The sequence below is a fragment of the Malania oleifera genome, chromosome 2 (assembly GCF_029873635.1).
Source record: "Malania oleifera isolate guangnan ecotype guangnan chromosome 2, ASM2987363v1, whole genome shotgun sequence".
NCBI classification, from domain to species: Eukaryota; Viridiplantae; Streptophyta; class Magnoliopsida; order Santalales; family Ximeniaceae; genus Malania; species Malania oleifera.
The window spans coordinates 67,570,482-67,594,898 of NC_080418.1; the positions used below are offsets into that span (position 1 = coordinate 67,570,482).

General features: G+C 38.5%; 1 protein-coding gene across 2 annotated transcripts; it reads left to right on the top strand.

Annotated features, from left to right (window-relative positions):
• The first annotated feature begins 19,443 nt into the window (after positions 1 to 19,443).
• Positions 19,444 to 22,751, top strand: LOC131148612 (ADP,ATP carrier protein 3, mitochondrial). Of its 2 annotated transcripts, none has more exons than XM_058098445.1 (4): positions 19,444 to 19,679; positions 20,803 to 21,301; positions 21,644 to 22,015; positions 22,160 to 22,751. In XM_058098445.1, exons 2-4 carry the CDS (start codon positions 20,825 to 20,827, stop codon positions 22,457 to 22,459), a joined length of 1,149 nt encoding a protein of 382 aa, XP_057954428.1. In that variant the 5' UTR covers positions 19,444 to 19,679; positions 20,803 to 20,824; the 3' UTR covers positions 22,460 to 22,751. The 2 variants fall into 2 exon arrangements, with proteins under 2 accessions (XP_057954428.1, XP_057954427.1); XM_058098444.1 differs by having other exon boundaries at positions 19,632 to 19,897.
• Positions 22,752 to 24,417: the final 1,666 nt, after the last annotated feature.

Sequence of the window (24,417 nt, forward strand, 5' to 3'; positions counted from 1 at the left end):
TTATCCAAGAGAGAATTAAGACAACTCAGAATCGACAGAAAAGTTATGCAGATACCCATCAATGAGCGCTAGAATTTGATGAGGGTGATAAAGTGTTCTTAAAAATTTCACGATAAAATGGAAAATGAGATTCGGGAAAAAGGGTAAGTTTAGCCCTATGTATATTGCGTCGTTTGAGATATTGGAAAGAGTTGGCCCAATTGCCTACAGGTTAGCGTTACCCCCAGTGCTATCCAGAATCCACGATGTGTTTCATGTGTTCATGTTGAAGAAATACATCCTAGGTCCATCTCACATAATAAGTTATGAAACACTGGAGATTGGTGAGACCTTATCTTATGAAGAAATACCAATTTAGGTCTTAGATTATAAAGAATAGGAATTACGTACCAAGAAAATTCCATTAGTGAAACTACTCTGGAGGAACCTTGCAGTGGAATAAGGCTCATGGGAATTGGAAGAGGAGATGTTTCAAAGGTACCCACACCTATTCAGTTGGGTTCAGCAGTAGTCAGAAAGGAAAGGTAATGATTAGGTAAGAAATCATGTAAATAGGTAGGGTTTTATGCAGGTTAATCAAGTGTATGTAATAATTTTCTGTTTTGATTGGGTTTGAGAGAGAGTTTTTTTGGTTATTGTAATCTCCTAGGACTGTAAGTATAACCATTGTTTTCCTCTGCCATAAGTGAGGGTAATTAATAAAATTACAATGAGTTTTTCCTCAGAAAGTGATACATATGAGAGAAAATAAATTTCAAGGATGAAATTTTTATAAGGAGGGGAGGATGTAGAGACCTGAAAATATAATAAATGAAAATGATAAAGGGAGAAGGGAAAAGGAAAGGAAAAAGAAAGAAATTTAAAAGGGCATTAGCAGGGACTCGTCGACGAACCCATTGTCTTCATTGACAAATGTCCTTATTCGTTTTGTCAACAAGTACACGTGTCTCGTCGACGAGAAGATACCGAGAATAGAGAATTTCAGGCCATTAAGGGTTCATCGATGAACCCATTATCTTCATCAATGAACGACCTTCTGTGACTCGTCTACGAACCCATTCTTCGTTGACGAATGCCCTTCTTTGGCTTGTCGACAAGTACATTTGTATAGCCGTCTATATAAGGTTCAAATTAGATTTTCACCGAGGGTTTCATTCTTTATTCTCTCTCTCTCTCTCTCTCTCTCTCTCTAACTTTCAGTTTTCTCTCCCTTCTCTCTTCAATTCTGGCCCGATTCTTGCCCAAATCGACGATCAGAAGTTACCATGATGTTCTAGGGATGATTCTTTGCAAGATAATCGGAGCGGATTGTTGATTTGAGGTCCTTGGGCACCATCCCAAAATCAAGGTAAGTAAGTTATTTTAGGGTTTAAATGATTATTTGGAATATGTGAACCCAGGAAATGTATCAGATGATAAATATCTGGGGGTTAAGTTGATTAAACTAAGGTTGATGTGACTTCAGAGTTTGAAGTTCTAAACCCTGCAGGCGTGGTTTAGGGTTTTAGCAGGCTTCGTAGGAAACAGGTAAGGGGATGGATTAAGTCAGGTATTTTTCAGAAATTTAACTATTGAATATACAACATTTGATTCAGAAATTTATATATGTTTTAGTACAGTTTTTGGGAATACTGATGTTGAACTGAGGAAACCTTGAAAATAGATTTAATATTATTTTGTCAATAAAATATGTTTTCTCAGCTAGATAATATATTACAGTGTAGTAATCACTTATGTGTCGCATAAGTATAAATTTTACTATAAATAATGATATGTCAGAATATTTATGATTTCACAGAACAAACATGATTCGACGACAGTTTTTTTTAGAAAAACTATAAACATAATAGAAATTATATTTTTATTATATTGTGATATTCAGTCGGCGCAGATGCAGTGATATTTAGCCAACACAAATGCCGTGATATTCATTCGGCGCAGATGTCGTGATATTCAGCCGGCGAAGATGCCGTGATGTTTCAACCAACTTAGATGTCGTGACTAGATATGTTATAACAGTTATTTAGGAAATATTATCATTATAGATGTGATACAGGATTATGAAACAATTATATAAAAGTATTACGAAATAAATTATATGATAGCAAAACCTAGATGACTTAGTTTAGATTCAGAGCACGGTACCGTAGTTATCAGTTCAGGTTGTGCTACCACACATCTCAGATAAAGTGTGAGAGTTGGATAGTCAATTGAGCATCTAGGAAGAGTAGTGTGCCCCACTGGCAGTCCGGTCCAAACTGGGCAGGCCAATCGTACTTACAAACTTATCAGTTTTGGCTTAGTGTGGTAGGCCAACCATTGCTTGGTCTCACCTATGGGCCACACAACCCAGTCATATGGGATTAATACATGACATCAGCTAACAATCCATCTAAGGTATGATTTCAGTATTATACAATTATAGCGGATGATTTATATGTATACAAAAGTCTAGTATAACACAGTATGTTATATGGAAATATGATTTATTCATATTTATACAGAATAGTTTTACTAGATTAATTAAATGCAGCTAAATTATGTATAAATTTTCCTTACTTATCAGATACAGTTTAACATGTATGATATATGTTACAATACAATAATACTTATGTTGCCACACACTGATATTAGTCTATCTCTTTTACCAAGAGGTGTCTCACCCCAGAAATACAAACATTTCAAGAAACTAAGATAGACGAGTGGACCGGGCTCCGAGGTACAGGAGGCTGATAGTGTTACCTTGGCTGAAGGGAAAGTAGTCAAGTCGAGCTCATGATGGATTTTGTGTAATCCTTAGGTTATTATGCTTCCTTTTTTTTTTGGATGTATATATGTATATATGACCATGGTAGAACTCTAGTATTGTATATAAGGTTGAATAAATCAGGGTTTCCACTGCATAGTTGTCATGTATGTATAGGCAGGTATATCCCTAGTTTCCTTTGGGGTCCGGGTTGATTTAGTTTATGTTTTATGGTATCAGAGTTATTATTATATGGAAAAAATATATATTACAGAATTTTGGGGTCGTTACAAAACAAGGATTAAAAGCATCTACTAAATCAAACATGTTTGCTTCCTCTATAGCTTGCAGTTGTTCTTCCCCTATTTCATTTTTATGGTTCATTTCCGAACTAGGGATTTGTTCCTTATTTGTTTCTTCAGCTATTTCCCCTTCTAGGATATCAAGATTGATGACTGGTGATGCTTGGAAATTTCTCTTTAATTGGAATTTCGAGTCCTGAGTCATTAGGATAAATGTGTGCAAGCTTGGGCCCAAGCTAGCTAACAACTTCACCAGTGATGATGGATGCTCACTAACAAGTGGGAACAGAGGCTTGCTATCAAATGCCTGTTTTGGAGATTGCGTAATTTTGCTCACAGAGGTGGCTATGTCCAGTAACTTATTCATTTGATCCTTAATCCCGAACATCTTGGTGGATATTCTCATGACTTTGCTCAAGATCTCTTATGTGATTTTCTAATTAGTTCCACATGATTCTAACCTTTCGTTTGAATATAAAAGGATGTAGAGAGATCGTCCTTGCTCTAGACAATGTTGGAATCTTGGATCTTGATTCTACCACCTTGGTGCACTGATTACAAAAGGTTGGGATATGATTAATGACTCGTTGGAGAAGAAACTCTCATGCATGGCTATGCGTGAAATTATGCATGAAATGCATGAATGCAATGCAACCTAAGTAACCACTTTGCCAGAATTTTGGGAAAAACCTTTTCAACTAATGAAAGACTTCAAAATTAAACCAACCCTTGTTGGGCATTTATTTTCCTTTGATGACCCTTGAAAAGTTGACCTTATCTACCGAGTATTCAATTCTTTCCTTAATTATTCACTTCCCTGGTGATGGCCCACGTACCTAGGTTTATTTAAAAGGAGTTGGGCTTGGTTTTTGTCTAAAAAGAATTGTGTTTGGGTTGTTCAAAAAAGGTTCAGGCCCAGGTTTGTTTAAAAAAGAGTTGGGCTTAGGTTGTTTTAAGAATATGGGCCTAGGCTTTTAGGTAATAGGGCCGAAGCCCACTTTCTGAAATTTGGGTTTGACTTTTGAAAATTAGGCTTGGGCTGGGTTGTTTTTTTTTTTTTTTTTTTTTAAAAGTTAGGCCTGGGTTTGTTTTAAAAAGAGTTAGGCCTGAGTTATTTAAAATAGGGTTGGGCTCGACCTTATTTTTAAAATAGTAGGCCACGGTTTATTTAAAAAGGATTGGACCGACCTTTTTTTAGAAAAAAAAATGCTTAGGACAAATACTTTATTTTTTGAAAGAATGGGTTGTGGTTTTACTGTCGGGCTTGGGGGTCCATGGTTTGGGCTATTAGGCTCAAGTATTTTGGGGGGACCCTATGAGCATACACCAAGGAGTCCTTCTATCATAGATTAGGGTTAGGTCTCATTGAATTTAGGTAGTGTCCAAACTTTCCATTTCATTGTTTCCTTTCAGGTAAGTCCTAATTGTGCTTTCCTTCCTGCAACAATATTTCGAAAATCCCTCAATTAATTGACTAGTTTTTTTTTCAAATTTTGTTCCCTTGTGTAGGATTGATCTGTTTTCCATTATTGGGTGCAAGGTATCTAGGGAGATAAAATTTGAATCTTCCACGCATGAATCGGGTTTTTCTAAAATTTTGGCTGAGTAATATGGATGCCTAATATGGATGCAACATGTGATACACAATACCACACATGTAAGAACCCGCACCGTGATAAATAGGTTTAAATGTATAAGAGAGGGGCAAATTGGGAATTTGGCAGATTTTGTCGACGAAGCCTTTGTTCTTCTCGTTGACGAAATTCAGAGACTCGTCAACGAGAAGAAGTCGAGGAGTTTCAAAAATCGAGAATATCAGGATTCGTCGACGAGGCCATTGATTCGTCGACGAAGTTAGTGAAAGATTCGTCGACGAGAACACCATTTCGTCGACGAAGTTGCTCAGGTCAAAGGGCTATAAATATGATTTTCCTTTACTTCCTCACTAAGAAACTTCAAACATATTTCTCTCTCTCTCTCTCTCTCTCTCTCTCTCTCTCTCTCTCTCTTTAAAACTCTCCCTACTCTCTCTCTCTCTCTCTAGATTTCTTCACCGATCATTGATAAAATCGAAAATCTGAAGTTACCACGAGGATCGTGGAAGGATTCTCTACAATTTCTACAGATCGGAATCTCGTTTTGGAGATTTTCAGGTTTTGGCAAAAAATCGAGGTAAGGCTCGGTTTTCATTTCTGATCCAGTAGTTTTGTAGGTAACTGCTTGTGAGCATATTCTGTACTGTGATTTGTAGGTTTTGGAACTCGGTTCGCTGGTTAGGGACCTTGGAGTTCGGGATTTGCTATTCGGGGAAAAGGTAAGGGCAACTATGTTTATATTGGTTATTTTTGAAATCGAATTCGGTGGAATTATGGTCCACGGTCCTGTGTGTGTTTTGGCTACTTATTTGGGGGGATCTAATAGGGAAAACTATGGGTTTTTCATTATTACAATTTTGGGAAAAAAGGGGGCGACAGGCTGCATCCCTAGTTTTGTTGAAAATCGTGGGTATATGTTGATTTATACTGTGATATTGGGATGACCATGCCTTGACTTGTTTAAACTATATTTTTTTGAAAAACCATGATTTATATTACCAAATGGGTGTGGTTTGTTTGGTTATATGAGCATGCATGTGTGTGTGATATGTTGAAATGCTAGTAGAAACGGGGTTTCGAAATTATTCCAAGTACTGAGAGTGTCCGACTCTATATCCGAGGGCATGTGTTTATCACCTGCCACATAGGCAAGAGTGTCCGGCTCTATATTCGAGGGTGTGAGCCTATTCCGGCAGATCAGGTCGAAGGGTGTGGATCCACCAGTTTAGCGCCGGTACGATACCATGGGAGTCGAGGACTAGCCATGTGCCGGTGGCGCCGTGCTTCGCGGGTTGGCTACGGGCCAACGCCGGATTGTCATGGACCGGCTTCGGGCCGAAGGGTGTGACGACACTAGGATTTCTGATCATGTGTATGTGTGCGTGTATGCATTGTGTAAAATAAGTACTGGACTGCATTTAACTGCGTGTATGTTGTATCATGATAACACTCAAATTCCACACACTGATATAACCTGTGTTCTTCCTTATTGAGAGGTGTCTCACCCCTACTGTATGTACATTTTTACAGGTCCTTCGATTAACCGGAACTAGTGTCCTAGTGTAGGGAGCATAGTGGCCGGTGTACTATGGTTAGCGCTTGAGTAAGTGCTAGGACTGTAATTTTTGGTGGGTGGCCATTTTGGGATGTATTTAGGCACTCGTTGTACGTTGTGATAGAGCCATGTTTTGCTTTTGTATAGACTCTGGTATGGTATTGTATAATGTTATAGAATGACCTTTTTCCGCTGCGTATATGATTGTGGTTGGATGTGTTTAGGGTGCCTGAGAACCCCATGGGGTCAGACCCTCATCCATTGTACTGTATCTTTGGATGTTTTATCAAATACAGGGACATGTCAGGTTACTTTCTCACCCCCGGGTCCCATTTCCAGGTTCGGGGCTTGATAGCTTGGTATCAGAGCTGACCAGGTTACTAGATATTGTAAACTTTGTTAGGCTTAGCTGTGAGTACATACCAGAGTATATGATGTTGGATATGGGTAGAGTTGGTTGAGGGTTGTTCGGTTGCTAGACCTGGATTTGTCAACGGTATTCCATGTTTTTCCTGGGATGATGATTCCAATAAAAGCAGGGCAGATTATTGATGACTTTCGTGTCGGTGTGATAGGACAGACTTAGACCTAGCAGGGAGTAGTTAATGCAATTAGTGTAGATCATTGTGTTAACTGTACGTGTTGTAGGGATACTAATAGATTCCTATTGTGCTGCAGAATGGAGCCCAAGGATTATTACCTGGGAAGTGGCTCCGAGGAGACTACGAGTGATGAGTCCCCTTCTGTGCCTTGAGGTTTAATGAGGCAGGTATTACGGGAGATCAGGTGGAGTATGAGGAGACGTGAGCCTTCTCCTGTTGCTGCAGGGTGCACCATTGAGAGGTTCACACGCATGCATCCTCCGACGTTCTCTAGAGGACTTGACTCGACAATAGCAGAGGATTGGGTGGAGAAGACTAAGAGGATCTTAGAGGTCCTACGCTGCACGGATAGGTAACGAGTCCTTTATGCCACCTTCCAGCTGTCTGGAGAGGCGGGTCAATGGTGGACTGCAGTGAGTCTGCTGGAGAAGCTGAGAGCCGGTTCAGAGGAAATGACGTGGAGCCATTTCAAGGAGGTGTTCTTTGATAGATACTTCCCGACTTCTGTACGTGATGCGAAGACAGATGAGTTTTCTGCGCTGACTCATGGGAGTTTGATGGTGCAGGGGTATGCGGCTCAATACATAGAGTTGTCCCGCTTTGCACCATGTATGCTCTCAAGCGAATATGAAAAGACTCGGAGGTTTGAGAAGGGTTTGAGGAAGGATATCAGCAGACTAGTGGGTGCTTCAGATCTGTGAGTTCTTGGTGTTGGTGGATGAAGCCACAGTGATTGAGACTGGTATCCGAGAGGATGAGGCGGATTAGGAATCGAGGAAGAGGACAGTACCTTCTGGTTCTTAAGCAGGATCTCATCAGGGATCATGGAAGAAGAGGAGCAAGGGTTTGGGTTATCGTCAGAATACCGAGGGCCAGGATTCTCATATGAACCAGACTGGTGGTTGTTGTACCAGGTGCCACAGATGACACGAGGGTGAGTGTCGGTCATTTAAGGGTAACTGTTACAATTATGGCCAGCCAGGTCACATGGCTCTTGATTGTCGAGCACCGAGGCAGGATGTGCCTGCATTTAGTGTGAACCGAGGGAGCAATCAAATACCTCAGGGGACCGTTCAAATGAATACAACTCCAGCCAGAGTATACTCTCTTACTGTAGCAGACACTGAGTATGCACGTAACGTGGTGACAGGTACCTTATTATTGCTTTCAAATAAAGCTTCTATTTTGTTTGATTTGGGTGCAACCCATTCCTTTGTGTGTGTGAATTTTGTGGGATGGTGTGGGGTTGAGACTCGAGACATGAATGAGGTGTTATCTGTTACTACGCCGTCTGGGAGTGTATCTTTCTATAGGAAGATGTTGGTAGATTGCCTTGTGGAAATTCAGGAGAAGCTGCTACCTGTGAATCTTATGGTATACGACATGTCGGGGTTTGATATCATTCTGGGGATGGATTGGTTGTTCTCCAGTTATGTTATGATCGACTTTCATAAGAAGGTGGTAGTTTTTAGACCTCCTGGGGAGCAGGAGTACGAATTCGTGCGATCGTGTGTGCGTCCAGCGCCACAAATTTTGTCGGCACTACAGGCAAGGATGCTACTCTTGGATGGATGTCAGGGGTACCTAACTTGTATGAAGGAACTGCCACGGGATGAGTTGAGACTCGAGGACATTCGAGTAGTCAGCGAGTTCCTGGATGTGTTTCCAGATGATTTATCTGGTTTACCTTCGGATCGCGAGGTGGAGCTTGCAATAGAGTTGCTGCCCAGTAAGGCACCGATCTCTAAAGCTCCTTACCAGATGGCTCCAGCAGAACTTCGGGAGTTGAAGGAGCGGTTACAGGAATTACTAGACAGGGGATTCATTCGACCTAGTGTTTTGCCCTGGGGAGCTCCAGTATTGTTTGTGAAGAAGAAAGACAGGTCGATGCAGATATGCATTGTTACCGTGAGATTAACAAGGTGACTGTGAAAACTCGTTATCCTTTACCGCGTATAGATGATCTCTTTGACCAGTTACAGGGCACGCGAGTCTTTTCGAAGATCGACTTGCGGTCAAGATATCATCAAGTGAGGGTTAGAGTGGGGGATGAAGCAGAGACAGCTTTCCGAACTAGATATGGCCACTATGAGTTTTTAGTCATGCCTTTTGGGTTGACGAATGCTCCGACGGTGTTCATGGATTTGATGAACAGGGTTTTCCATAAGTACCTAGATCGATTCATGGTGGTATTCATTGACGACATTTTGGTATACTCAAGGAGTACGGAAGAGCACGTGGAACATTTGAGGTTACTGTTACAGATTTTCCGGGAGAAGAAGTTGTATGGTAAGCTGAAGAAGTGTGAGTTCTGGTTGAGTCAGATTGCGTTCTTAGGCCATGTGGTTACTGGGGATGGTATATCAGTTGATTCTAGCAAGATTGAAGCTGTGGTCGACTGGGTAAGGCTGAAGAATGTGCAGGAGGTTCGAAGTTTTTTGGGACTGGTGGGTTATTATCGTCGGTTCGTGGAGGGTTTCTCTAAACTATCTGGACCTTTGACACGATTGACCAGGAAGGGAGTATAGTTTGAGTGGACCAGTGATTGCGAGTAGTGCTTTCAAAAGTTGAAGCACCGGCTGGTTACTGCTCTAGTGTTGACCATTCCTTCGGGGGATGGTGGATTTGTGATTTATAGCGACGCATCTCCGAAAGGCTTGGGATGTGTGCTCATGCAGCAGGGTAAGGTAGTACCTTATGCCTCTCGGCAATTGAAAGAGTACGAGAAGAATTACCCTACGCATGATCTGGAATTGGCTGCTGTTGTATATGCACTAAAGATCTGGCAACACTATCTGTACGGGGTGTAGTGTGAGAACTTCATTGACCATAAGAGCCTCAGGTATTTCTTTACATCGAAGGAGTTGAACATGAGGCAGAGATGGTGGCTAGAATTAATTAAGGACTACAATTGCACGATCAGTTATCACCCGCGAAAGGCTAATGTGGCGGCTGATGCGTTGAGTCGAAAGTCAGGGCCTACGGCTGTATCTGTGATTTTAACTCAGTGTCACATTAGATAGGATTTGGAAAGCTCAGGTATAAAGTTGGTGGGTGGTGATCATCAGGCTTATCTTGCTGGTTTGGTGGTCCAACCGACCTTGTTTGAGCGTATAAAGGCCACACAAGCTAGTGATGCAGAGTTGGCAGAGATTAGGGAAAAAGTACAGTAGGGACTGGCTACAGAGTTTAACATCTCTGATGGAGGTGTGCTGAGGTTTTTGACCAGGATATGTGTTTCGAACGACGATGAGATAAGGAGAATGATTTTAGAGGAAGTACATCGTTCTATGTATACGGTACATCCTGGTAGTACGAAGATGTATCATGACTTGCGTGAGACCTTCTGGTGGTCTGGTATGAAGAGGTAGATTGTTCAGTTCGTGGAACAGTGTCTAACGTGTGAGTAGGTGAAAGTTGAATATCAGAGGCTGGTAGGGCCGTTGCAGCCTTGGCCTATTTCGGTGTGGAAATGGGAGCATATTTCCATGGATTTTGTGATTGGATTGCCACCAGCGCTTCACGAGCAGAATGTTATTTGGGTGATCGTGGATAAATTGACGAAATATGATCATTTCATACTGATGAAAATTAGTTATCCTTTAAGAAGGCTGGTGGAGTTGTATGTGCATGAGATTGTGAATGCACGCGGTGTCGATGTCCATTGTGTCAGATTGAGATCCAAGGTTTACTTCTCGATTCTGGATGAGTTTACAGGAGGCACTGGGAACAAAGCTTACTTTCAGTATAATGTTTCACCCCCATACTGATGGATAGTCGGAGAGGACGATACAGATTTTGGAAGATATGTTGCGAGCTTGTGTGTTGGACTTTAGTGGTAGCTGGATGCAGTTTATGCCACTTGTAGAGTTCGCTTATAACAACAGCTTCCAGTATAGTATTGGGATGGCACCGTTTGAGGTTTTGTATGGTCAGAGGTGTCGATCTCCTTTCTATTGGGATGAGGTTGGTGAATGTCAGGTGTTAGGACCTGAACTTGTGCAGCAGGCGTCTGAGAAGGTGGGTTTGATCCAGGAGAGGATTAGATCAACTCAGAGTCGGCAGAAGAGTTATGCAGATATTCGCTGCCGTGAGTTAGAGTTCGAAGTGGGAGGTAAGGTATTTCTGCGTATTGCTCCAATGAAAGGGGTGATGAGATTTGGGAGGAAGGGCAAGTTGAGCCCGAGGTATATCGGACCATTCGAGGTACTTGAGCGAGTGGGTCTGGTAGCCTACAGAGTTGCATTACCTCCAACACTTTTGAGGGTCCATGATGTGTTTCACGTATCCATGTTGAGAAGGTACGTGTTGGATCCTTCATATGTTATTAGTTATGATGAGTTGGAAATTGGGGATACTTTAGCGTATGAGGAGATACCTATTCAAGTTCTGGACCGTAAAGTTCAGAAGCTTCGTACTATAGAGATACCGTTAGTGAAGGTATTGTGGCGAAACCACGAGGTTGAGGAAGCTTTTTGGGAACTGGAAACGAAAATATGCCAGAAGTATCCACAGTTGTTTTGAGCACTTGTACATGATCCTACTATGGGTTGGGATAGGTGGTTAGCCGTCAGGAGTGTGTGTGTACTGTGAACTCTTGAGACTGTTGTATATGTAACCACGGTATTCCTCCACCATAAGTGAGGGTATGTAGGTGTATGTGTATGATGAGACTGCGCTGTAGTAGTCGCCAGTTTCTTGTTGGTAGTTTATATATGTGTATTCCGAATATGACTTTATGAATGAGAGATGGCAAATTTCGAGGACGAAATTTTTGTAAGGAGGGGAGATTGTAAGAACCCGAACCGTGATAAATGGGTTTAAATGAATAAGAGAGGAGCAAATTGGGAATTTGGCAGATTTCGTCGATGAAACCTTTGTTCTTCTCGTCGATGAAATTTAGAGACTCGTCGACGAGGAGAAGCCGAGGAGTTTTGAAAATCGGGAATATTAGGATTCGTCGACGAAGTCGGTGAAAGATTCGTCGACGAGAACACCATTTCATCGATGAAGTTGCCTGGGTCAAAGGGCTATAAATAGGATTTTCCTTTACTTCCTCACTAAGAAACTTCAAACATATCTCTCTCTCTCTAAAACTCTCCCTACTCTCTTTCTCTCTCTAGATTTCTTCACCGATCGTTAATGGAATTGGAAATCTGAATTTACCACGAGGATCATGGAAGGATTCTCTACACTTTCTACAGATCGGAATCTCGTTTTGGAGATTTTTGGGTTTTGGCGAAAAATTGAGGTAAGGCTCGGTTTTCATTTTTGATCCGGTAGTTTTGTAGGTAACTGTCTTGTGAGCATATTCTGTACTGTGATTTGCAAGTTTTGGAACTCGGTTCGCTGGTTAGAGACCTTGGAGTTTAGGATTTGCTATTCGGGGAAAAGGTAAGGGGAACTATGTTTATATTAGTTATTTTTGAAATCGGACTCGATGGAACTGTGGTCCACGGTCTTGTGTATGTTTTGGCTACTCATTTGGGGGGATCTAATGGGAAAAACTATGGGTTTTTCATTATTACAGTTTTGGGAAAAAAAGGGCGACGGGATGCATCCCTGGTTTTGTTGAAAACCGTGGGTATATGTTGATTTATATTGTGATATTGGGATGGCCATGCCTTGACTTGTTTAAACTGTATTTGTTTGAAAAATCATGATTTAGATTACCAAATGGGTGTGGTTTGTTTGGTTATATGAGCATGCATGTGTGTGTAATATGTTGAAATGCTAGAAGGAACGGGGTTTCGAAATTATTTCAGGTACTGAGAGTGTCCAGCTCTATATGCAAGGGCGTGTGTTAACGCCTGCCACGTAAGCAAGAGTATTTGACTCTATATCCAAGGGTGTGAGCCTATTCTGATAGATCAGGCCGAAAGGTGTGGATCCACCAGTTTAGCGCTGATATGATGCCATAGGAGTCGGGTATTAGCCATGTGTCGGTGGCGCTGTGCTTCGCGGGTTCGCTACGGGCTAACGCCGGATTGTCGTGGACAGGCTTCGAGCCGAAGGGTGTCACGACACCAAGATTGCTGATCATGTGTATGTGTGTGTGTATGCACTATGTAAAATTAGTACTGGACTGCATTTAATTGCGTGTATGTTGTATCATGATAACACTCAAATGCCACACACCGATATAACCTGTGTTCTTCCTTACTGAGAGGTGTCTCACCCCTGTTGTACGTACATCCTTCGAGTAACCGGAACTAGCGTCCTGGTATAGGGAGCGTAGTGGCCAGTGTACTGCGGTTAGTGCTTGGGTAAGTGCTAGGACTGTAATTTTTGGTGGGTTGCCATTTTGGGATGTATTTGGGCACCCGTTTGTATATTGTGATAGAGCCATGTTTTGCTCTTGTATAGACTCTAGTATGGTATTGTATATGATGTTATAGAATGACCTTTTTTCGTTGCGTATATGATTGTGGTTGGATGTATTTAGGGTGCCTGGATATCCCACGGGGTCAGACCCTCATCCATTGTACTGTATCTTTGGATGTTTTATCAGATACAAGGACAGGTCAGGTTACTTTCTCACCCTCGGGTCCTATTTCCGGGTTCGGGGCGTGACAACACATTAAAGAAATATATATAGGATTAAATCACGTGGAAAAGGATGAGGCCCTTGTCCCAACCCCAGGTAGATGACTTAGTTGAATTTTTTAATTAGGCTCTATCTTAAGTTGGGGAAAATTATAGACAAGTATGTGTGGTTAAGCTTTAAACCCTATTAACAACATGTTCCCAACATGAACCCCATCCTCTCTCAAAGGGTTTGTACAAAGCTCAAACTAACTAGAGTGGTTCGCGAGACCCCACAAGCTCTGCCATGTAGGGATTGACCGTATTACACTCTTTTCTAATCCTAATAGTAAAGCTTGGGTATATGGCAAGTGAAAGTGTGTGAATTCATAAGCTTAGCCTAATCCCACTATTCCCACATTTATTCACATTTATCTCAAACATAAATGGAAACATATATTCACAATTAAACAAAGATATTCACATACTTATTCAAAAATATGGGAACCAATATTCACAATTAATCAAAGATATTAAAATGCTTATTCAAACAAATATGGGAACATGGAGAAGGATGAAGCATCTTTCCCAACCCGAGGTAGCTATATTCATTTGACAAGGTTTTTAAAAGCTCTATCCTAATTAGGGGATCTTGGATGATTATGTCATACCTTTTATGCTCATATACCTTTATGAAATCAGCGTTGTAGTCTACTATCCATGATGTAATAAATGGTTAAAATTTATTTGATGGATAGTTTATGTATTTTCCTAGCATGAACTACTATTGAGCTATATTGGATATCTTGCATTGATTATACTACTGGATTGCATGCTTGTGTTGAAAGTCTCCTGCATGGCTGATGTAGTTGATGTGTATTGCATGTTGGTAGTGGTTTTAGATTCTCGTGTGCTTTGAACTAAATTAAAAATTGCTTATTTGAACCTATCAAGTATAGATTTTATGGGACAATGTCCAATTTATAGACGGCATGTTGCCAAATTTTTGTTAGAATTTTTCCAAGTAAAACCTTGTCCAAAGATGATTATAATAAAATGAAATTTAAAATATTTTTGAAATGATGAATGAAAATCAATTGAATAATTAAATTTCATCCTTACATAATCATCGAGAACATTTAGGGGAGCTCAGCTCCATCCCTATAGAAAGAGCATAAATGATCTTCATGTATCATTTTCATGTATCAAAATATTGAGGCTCTTCTGTATCCTTGAACATTATATCCTACACTTGAAGTTCTATAATTAGATATGGATTGTTCTTGGTTGTGAACACAAAATCATGCCTTAATATATCTTTTCTGATGCATGTGTAATCCATAGGGATGGCTATATTGGTTGCATAGAAAAGTAAATTAACCTTTACCAGTATATTTATTTTAAGAGATTTAAAATGAATGGCTTATATTCTTGACATACACTCTTGACATACTTTGTGAAATCAATCTTGATGAGTATAAGTAGCTTATTTCATTTAAGTTATAATTCAAATTGAAAGGGGGAGCATATAAACATAAATTCCTATTTTGTTTTGCTCACAAATATTTTTAGCTTAGAACTATTGTGAATTCACTATGGCATGTGCTTAAATGAAATGATCTTTGTGAAAATCTTAAGTTGATATATATATTACTTTGCCACAAGTTGTATGTGTTTGCCATATGATCCTTGTTTTAATTTCCTAAGATCTTTAGGATTTATATGGTTATATTAAGGATGTGCTTGAATGCTTAATCAGATAAATGTTGCTTGCTTGACTTAAAAATTATAGTTTTTTTTTTTTTTTTCAACAAGCATCCCCCTAGTACTTTTCGCAAATATCAAAAGGGGATATATATACATATATGTTTTTAAACTGTATAATTGGTTTGATAACTACACATGAAAATGCATATGAACTAGTTAGATTGTTTTATGCTCAAACCTTCTACTTGTTATCATATGTCGTATGTTTTAAAATCACATCTTTTATGGGTTTTATGATATGACTTAAACAGCTATGGTTTGTGGATAATTCTGATCTAATCATGCTTGTTATGTCATTTCAATTTTTAATGACCAGTTGTATTGTTTGGGTGTGTTTTGTAATGCATGACTATCATACCTATTGCATGTTGATAGTTATGTTTATGTTTTCCGTCTTGATCATACTGAACTGTTTGAGTTGGTAGTTGTGGATAAATTGTTAATTTTGAATTCAATCGGGTCATTTGTATACAAGTATTTTTGGGAAAATGCTCTAGTTTCAATCGACATGCTGCTGAAATTTTTCAAATTTTTTTCCCAATCATATCTTGCATATAAATGATTTATACTCAATGCCTTGTTTACGTGCAATAGCCCTTTCTGCTGTTGCCAAAAGGGGGAGAACCTAGGCAAAATTGGGTACAAATAGGGTACCTTAAGAAAATGTTTCAAATTTTCAAATCTTTACATTTCCCTTATGCATTGTTTCAGGAGGAGCCTTTCAAGGCTGTAACCCACTTTTGCATGATGTATTTGTCATCATCAAAAAGGGGGAGAATGTTGACCTTATAGGTCATATCCAGTTTTGATTATGACAAATACTCAAGTATTTAATGTTTATCAAATTTGTGTGAAAGTTCATATTTGCAAGATCACTTGATGGCTGAGAAGACTTATTCTTATTGTAATTTATTTTATGTTCATTCAGTCTATAATAGTAATTTAAGAAAAGGTCTATAATAATCACTGCATATCATGCATGTAGAAGCAATAAGCTCAAAAGACCTTAGGTCCCTGCACATACACATAAGATGTCCCCAAAAACACATATATTATTAGGGAAATTAATTGAAGTAAAACTGACTTCTAGGGAAAAATCAGTGAGGCTTCAGGAAACCAAACTGTTGTGTTCAAAACACTTCAGTTGACCGAACTTTTGAAAGGTCAAATAGTTGACCTGACTTCGAGCGACTGAACCAAAAAGGACTTCACTGTCCTCGGTCAACCGAACTCGTACGCTTACCTTTTCCACCAACTCGGGGGCCCAAACTCTACCTTCAAAATACCCTTGGGCGACCGAACATGTGAGTTTGGTAAACCGAACTCAGGACCAAGTGACCGAACCTTGGACAGAATGAAAATCGCCTTGGTTCAGCCACTCAAAGTTCTCACCGGGCACCTGAACTTAAAAATTGTCTTTTCCTATTGTGAGTGTTCGGGCGACTGAACCTAGAGTCTAGGCGACCGAAACTCTCGGGTTGCTTAATTTTTAATCGTGGTAACTCAGGTTAATTAAGGTTAAATTGGTTTTAAAATTCATTAAATAAATTTAATAATACCCTTTGTGTCCTAACGGTTATATTTTTGTTGAAGGCTATATATATACCTTCATTTGCAAAAATTACAAAGAGATTAGGGATTCAATTAGCCAAAATTTTCTCTGAAATTTCATAAACCCTATTTCTTCATACACATTCTATACACTCATATACTACCATCCCTTTGAGAAATCTAGCATTGTGAGTGTTTTAATCATTGATTATTATTGATAGAAACCCTCATTTGCTCTTACATATTTGATTTTCAATTGAGGGTTAAGCAAATGATTTTTCCCCTTGATTTTATTTAATAAATCTTTGGTCGGGAAAAATCTTATAGCTAAGTGAGTCTTTACATTATTCTTGCAAGACTCATTGGGTTGTATTTTTGGTTGTGCAAAAATATTTTTACAAGCTTATATTTGAATATCTCTTTGTGTCTATATTTTGAGAAAATAATTTTTGAGATATTGTAAATTTCTTTAGGTATAAATCTTTGAAACCCTAAAACTATTATTAAGATTTAGCTTTACATAGTTTCAAAGATTAGCTTGTAGATACACTCTTGTGCTTGATTTGAGATAATCACTATTCTGAGTGTTGATTGTACATATACACCATTGAGCTTATAGTTCTTACACTATTGGTGTGGATTGATTATACTGTGCTGTATTGTGGTACATATCTGCTTATTGAGAAGCATATTTCCGTATACGCAAAAAATTATATTGTTTGTTGTATTCTAAGCGTGGGCCTGAAGAGGGAGACTAGCCCTGGTGAATAGTCCTGGATTGGCTTTTACCTAGTTAGGAAAGGTAGGTGCACCATCCTAGTAAGGTGTAGTTGTAGGTTGAGGTCAACCCCGTTAATTAATTTGGTTGTAAACGATGTCGTTCCACCTGTTAAGTGAGCATTAGTAGAATCATCGGACTTGCGAGCTAGAGGCGTGGACGTAGACAGTATTGGTCGAACCCCGATAACATATCGTGTGTGCATTTTACATTTCCACAATTTATTTACTGCATGTGTATGTTATATTATGAATGTTGTGCATGATTTAATTTCCGCATTTTACATTTATCTGCGCATTTGGGTTTATGAGTATGTAGATTGACCCTAGGTTGAGTATTACTGTTGCTGATTCTAACATACTTAGGAATAAATTTTAAATACTCAATTCATCCCCCTCTTGGGAATACACCAAAGTTATCACTTTGCATACATAAGAGAACTTTGGGATGGATCACCATATTGTGCCAAAATCATATTTATTAACATATCCTATAACTATGTAATAGATAATGAATCAATTGAGTTAGAGTGAGTCACTTAAAAAGCATTTGGGACTTTCTTTTCTTTGTCTTTGTTTTGAGTAACAATGTTGGGAGTAAAACCAAGAGAAATTCGGGATCTTAGCTTGATTCACCATTGTTTTGCACCTCTAGCTTGTTTATGAGTAAAGTAATTTGAAGATTTTGTCTTCAATTATTTTAATAAGAAGTGAGATTTTTCTCTTCATTTATGTGATCTTCTCCTCAACGGTGGTAATATCGGTCATCATAACAGACATGGCGTTAGCAAATGTAGGGATGTCCAGTTGTGTGGAATAGATCTCTTTTAGAAGGCTTCCGAGAAATGATCCAGACCATAAGATATCTAAGGAGTATTTGTTTGACATATGGATCGGTGTTTTGCTCCCATCCCTGGATTGTTCAAAAATGGGAAAAACCTTTAAGCTTGACATTTTTTTCGATAAGGAGATTAATCATTATTGTGTATTTTAGTTCAATCTCCTTAATTTGTTGAGAACTTTGTGAGGTTAGAGCCTTTGATCTATTGTGAGTGAGTGGACCAACAAAACAAGAGTTATTGGAGATATTGGTGTCATTACGTATAGATTCAAAAGCCATGAAGGGTGTGACAACATTTTTTATTTTTTTTGGTCTAATTCTTCATAGGAGAAATTAGATTTGATGATACTAAATTGAAAGGAAGAGAGATGACAGACATAATTGTCCTATTGGGCGTGTCAAAAATTTGTAACGACAAAATCCGTACCTTGAAAATTGAGACAAGAAGATTGGAACAAAAAATTGATTTTTATATTGAACAAAAAGATGGGTACAATCCCTCTATATTTTTTATAACATAGTAAATTGTACTCTAATTCGATCTCCTTCAAAGTGGATCTACCGATTCAATGGCTCAGTTAGTGTTTCTCGAACAAATCGATGATGTATCTTTTGAAGGATCAATTTGATGATGTGAAGATGTTAGGTTTGCTTGATTTTGATTAATTTGACAGTGGTTGATTCACTAGAAGATGAATGTTAGCACAAATTCAATCACAAGTAATGGATGTCTTGAAGAGGACTCGATCGCCCGATAAGAAGTAGAATTTTAAGTATTTTTCAATAACTAAGGTCGTCGAAAACTAAAAAATTGATTTTTAATTTTTGTATTTGCCTATTGTTTTCTCCCAAGTCAAGTCCTCGCCCTTTTTGATAGTAATGCGATTTTTTTATAAATGCGCTTTAAGCTTAAAAAAAACCTTAGGAGTTATGTTATGTGACGTATGCCTTGTTCTATAATGGATCAATTGAATTTTATTAATGAAGCCCAAATTATCTCTCTTTTTTTAATGATTGAGCTCAAAATAATTAGTCAAATAAAATTAATTTATTTTGACTAATTAAAATTAACTTTTTACATATATAATTTTTTTAACGCCAACAAATCAATCCTATTTTATTACAGCGTGCCAAAAACATCAAATTTCTATTTATAGAAATTGTCTATTGTAAGTATTTCTTGAACAAAAAAATTGAATTCAAAACGAGGTCTTCGACCTAGGCCAACTCGCCCGACGATTCGACTCGGTGACCCGCGAGGGGACAGCGCCCAGCGGAGTAGTTATTTGGACCAAACGGCAAGGTCAAATCTGTAAATTAAAACAAACCCTAGTAGTCTTCTCTTATACTGTGAAGCTCGTCTCTTTCACTCCTCACAAGCTGGAAAGCGCGTTTAGCTCCTGCGGCGACCTTAACAGGTTAGGGTTTTGCTCTGATCATACTTTACTTCTTTCTTTTGCCACTCTAAGCTTGTCACTTTTCTTCCGATCTAGTTAATGTGAATGTGGATGTATTGTGCTATCTTTTGTTGACTGGTTGATAACGGAGCAGATACGCTGTTTGCTATTAGTCATGCGCCTGTTAGTGTGAATTATGAGCTGATTTTGCGATCGAGTGGTGAAAGTATTGATCTTTGGTTCGTATGATTTTTTTTTTCCTTTAATGCGTCAAGAGGTGTTTGTGGTTTGATTGTGTGTTTACGGTTTTGGGTGTTATCATTTGTGCGGTGTTCTTTGATTGGTGTTTTATAACCGATCTAATGTTTGTTAAAACTCTAGATCAATAACGAAGATGATGATGATGATGATGTTGATGTTGATGATTCGCTAAAATCTAATTAAAAAACTGAATGATGAAGTAAATTTATACTTCATCCTTGTATTAATAACTCGAGATTCAAGCTAGTAATATTGATTTGTTTGTTGAAACTTATGCTGTTGAGCTTAAGAGCACCGTTGCTGTACCTGTGACTTGCTATTGACACTTTTTGTATAACTTACACTGTTTCTCTTATCCTTGTCCATGCAACCTGCAAAATCCGACTGGATATGGATTGAAATAAATGAATGAGGATTCTTTTTTCCATTTGTATGAGCTAAAGTCAAGAACTGATAACGAACCCTTTGATTCCCCAGAACATGATACAGAAAAGGAAATTTGAATTATTGTACTGTAAAAATGGGAGATCCACATCAACCAAGTTAAATGTTTGAAAGAAGCCTCCTTCAGTTGTGTTTTTTCTTTCCTTCTAAAATTCAAAATCTCATTTCTTTCACCCCTCCATTTTGTCAGTGTGATGAAAGGGAGTTGGTGTTTATGTGTTCTTACAAGACATGGGAGGGGCAAAAACATTCTTCTTACTGAGACAATTCTTGTTGTTTTTCAAATATCATATGGCGTTGACAATTTTGGATCTACTTGTGAAAATGATTGTTTCTGTCTTGTTTGAAGGGCAGCAGGTTTTAAAGGGATGTTACTAGCTTTGTGAGGGGAATGTGTATTTCTGACCTGGTGCCTATCTAATGTGACTTTTGTTTGCAGGTCACCGTCCTGTGTTGGAAACATGGCTGATGGAACACAGCATCCATGTATATTACAGAAAATCCATGGGCAATCTTACCTCTTTTCTAGGCTGTCCCCTGGCCTGCATGCCAGGAATTATGGTGTGCAGAATATGACCAGTGGATATGTTACTGGAGGTTTGCAGGAAGCTTTGCCCTCAGGATGCCAAGGCTCTCTTGCACTCTTTTCACCTTTATCTCCGATCTGTGTACAAGCTCCAGCTGAGAAAGGTGGAGCTGCATTTATGGTGGATTTTCTCATGGGAGGTGTTTCTGCTGCTGTTTCAAAGACAGCGGCTGCTCCAATTGAAAGAGTTAAGCTTTTAATTCAAAATCAAGATGAGATGATCAAGGCTGGCCGGTTGTCTGAACCATACAAGGGCATTTCTGACTGCTTTGCTAGAACCATGAAGGATGAAGGCATCCTTTCTCTTTGGAGAGGCAACACAGCTAATGTTATTAGATACTTTCCGACCCAGGTAAATTTCTTTTGGATTGTTGTTTCTTTTTCTCCTTTTTAGATATTTTGTTTTTTATTATGTTGAAAGTGTAAGTTGTGAACAAAAAGAAGGCAAACAATTTTCCAAGAGATTTGCAAAAAATGAAAAACAAGAAAGAACCGCAGCTCCCGGTTTTGAACATCTCCTGTTTGTTCTTGCTCCAATAGATATGCGTATTGGATAATTTTCTTAATTATCAAGATTAGTTATAGTTGATAGAATGACATAGCTCACAGGTTAATTGTGATAAGCATTACCCTCTTTTTATTGTCCCTCCTCAAATTGTCATGCTTAGACCTTAAATTTGTGCATGCAATGCAGGCCCTGAACTTTGCTTTCAAGGATTATTTCAAGAGGCTGTTCAACTTTAAAAAAGACAGGGATGGCTACTGGAAGTGGTTTGCGGGAAACTTAGCATCTGGAGGTGCAGCTGGTGCTTCATCTCTTCTATTTGTTTATTCTCTGGACTATGCACGAACACGTTTGGCTAATGATTCCAAGGCTGCTAAAAAAGGTGGTGAAAGGCAGTTCAACGGTTTGATTGATGTTTACAAGAAAACCCTCAAATCTGATGGTATCGCCGGGCTTTACCGAGGATTCAACATTTCATGTGTTGGAATTATAGTGTACCGTGGTCTGTATTTTGGAATGTATGATTCTCTGAAACCAGTGGTTCTAATTGACAAGTTGCAGGTATATGAAACTATAAGAACTTGCATGCTAAGTTACATACTTTTATTTTTCTTTTTTGAGTCGCATTGAGAATTCTCTTAGCTGTGAACCTCAATTCACTTTTTTGACGGGATACTCAACTGCTTGCCTTCTGTGTTATAACAGGATAGCTTCCTGGCTAGTTTCCTACTGGGATGGGGAATTACCATAGGTGCTGGATTAGCCTCTTACCCAATTGATACCGTGCGAAGAAGGATGATGATGACCTCTGGGGAAGCGGTGAAGTACAATAGCTCCTTGGATTGTTTCCGTCAGGTGATCAAGAATGAGGGTCCTAAATCACTTTTCAAGGGTGCTGGTGCCAACATTCTCAGAGCTGTTGCAGGGGCTGGTGTGCTTGCTGGTTATGACAAGCTGCAGGTAATTATGTTGGGTAAGAAATATGGGTCTGGTGGCGGCGGTTAACATCATGACCATTAGATTGATGATGACGATCAGGAAAATGGCAACTTGTAGGGTCTCTTATAATACCAAAAAACATCTATTTGAATTTTGAATGTTGTTAATTGTGCTCCATCTCTAGAAGCTGTATTTCTTGGTGTGGTCCATGTTTTGAGAGAATAATTCAAAATGTTTTTTTCTTACAGTTAATATGCTTTTTTGAGAATGCAGTGTTGTATTATGTAGGGAGTTTCCTATGAATGATCTCCTGTATGACTGATGAAGTTGAATAAGCTTGCTTCAAGATTGATTACCACCTGCATATTCTTTTTTATTTGTTCAATGTTTTGTGGGCTTGATGGTGTTCATTTTCATTTTTCTATTTTCTATTTAATTTTCACGGGCCAAAAATAAAAAATAAAAAATAAAAAATTGCTGTGGCCAACTGACTTTTAACATGTTATTGTATATAATGAATATATATTATTGACCGACCGTCAGACGAAACAGGCCCTAGAAATTCAAAATACCCTTTCTATTAAGTTCTGCAACGATGTATGCAAGTTAAATGATAATTCATACTTTGCAAAAAATGACCTGGTGGCCAACAGCAGCGTTGAACAGTTGGTTGTTACGGGTAAGTCTCTCTCCCTGAGTTCGATTTTCATGTAAATTATTATGTGTTGTATCTGACATGTGTTCATCTTGCAAAATGTTGCATGTAGCTCAGTGCATGTGCAGGCGTGCGTACGCAGGAGGAATAAACCAGCAAGGATTTGACTATTTGAGTTGTCATTTGAAGCGGAATAGGAGGGCAGCTTGGGACATCACCCAACCACAATTCCATGACTCTTAACAATGTTGCGTGTTTTTTATTCACTAGGTTATCTTTTTAATGATTAATTCACTTTGAATACTCATTCATTACTTTCTCAATTTAGGTGTTTCATATGAGCATGGAGCCCAAGTCATGGTCCAAAGTTGGTGGCGGCACATTAAAATTGTTCTCCCGCTGATGATGGACTTACTATTTTTTATTTTGGAATGTTAATGATGTTCGTACATTTGGGAGGACTAAGGATACCTTTTTTTTGTCATTTTTATCAAAAAAGAAAAAATTTGACAGGATGGATTGAAGTGTCTAGTGGATCCCGTTTCAAATTTGGAATAAGCTTAAATATCTAAAAATATTGAGGAAAAGAAAATAGGAAGAATTTTACTTTAGGAAAGTGAAACAAAAAAATTGTATCAAATTAATGACATCCTTAATATTTGATTTTTGTTAATTTTTAATCATATTAGAATAGTTTTTCATTTTTAGTAATATTTGATAGAGAAAATTTGGTGAAAAATAACTTTTCTTCTTATTTTCTTTTCTTTTCTTTTTCCCAAATTAAATCCTTAATCCAAACTAACCCTAAAAATATTTTTAATGCTCACAAGATGCGGGCCAAGGGGGGTCAATGCTTGGCTTGAAAATAATCAGGAAAAATGAGACTAAATTTGATTCATGGAGTCGCAACTAACTTGTTATTTAACTAGTTGTGATTGTATGACTTAATTGCTATTCACTAATTGATCTCTAACCTAAACTAGGTCCAACAAATTTGCAGTCTTGTCTTGTGCTATAAGAGTGGAGTTTGGGAGTATGAATATATGAGAGAAAATGTTGAAAATTGGCGCTTTGATACCAATTGTTGATGCAAATGCACAGCGGAAGACCTCACAAACTCGAATCAAATCGGAACAAGTAATGCAAGCACTCGACGATGAATATATGGAAATTAACAATCAACCATAATGAATAAAGGAAAGCAATTAATCAAACACGATACAAGAATTTACGTGGTTTCGGCAATTTGCCTACGTCTACTAGAGCAAGCAATTGTTTTTTACTATCTCATGTGAAGCTTACATCAAGATTATCAAATAAGGGTTACAAATATTGATTAAATACTAATTCTATGTATACAAAAGACTTA

Coding starts and splice junctions, on each gene's coding strand:
- LOC131148612 (XM_058098445.1), top strand. CDS start 20,825: ATGGCTGATGGAACACAGCATCCATGTATATTACAGAAAATCCATGGG. Junction 21,302..21,643: donor TTAGATACTTTCCGACCCAG/GTAAATTTCTTT, acceptor CATGCAATGCAG/GCCCTGAACTTTGCTTTCAA. Junction 22,016..22,159: donor TTCTAATTGACAAGTTGCAG/GTATATGAAACT, acceptor GTGTTATAACAG/GATAGCTTCCTGGCTAGTTT.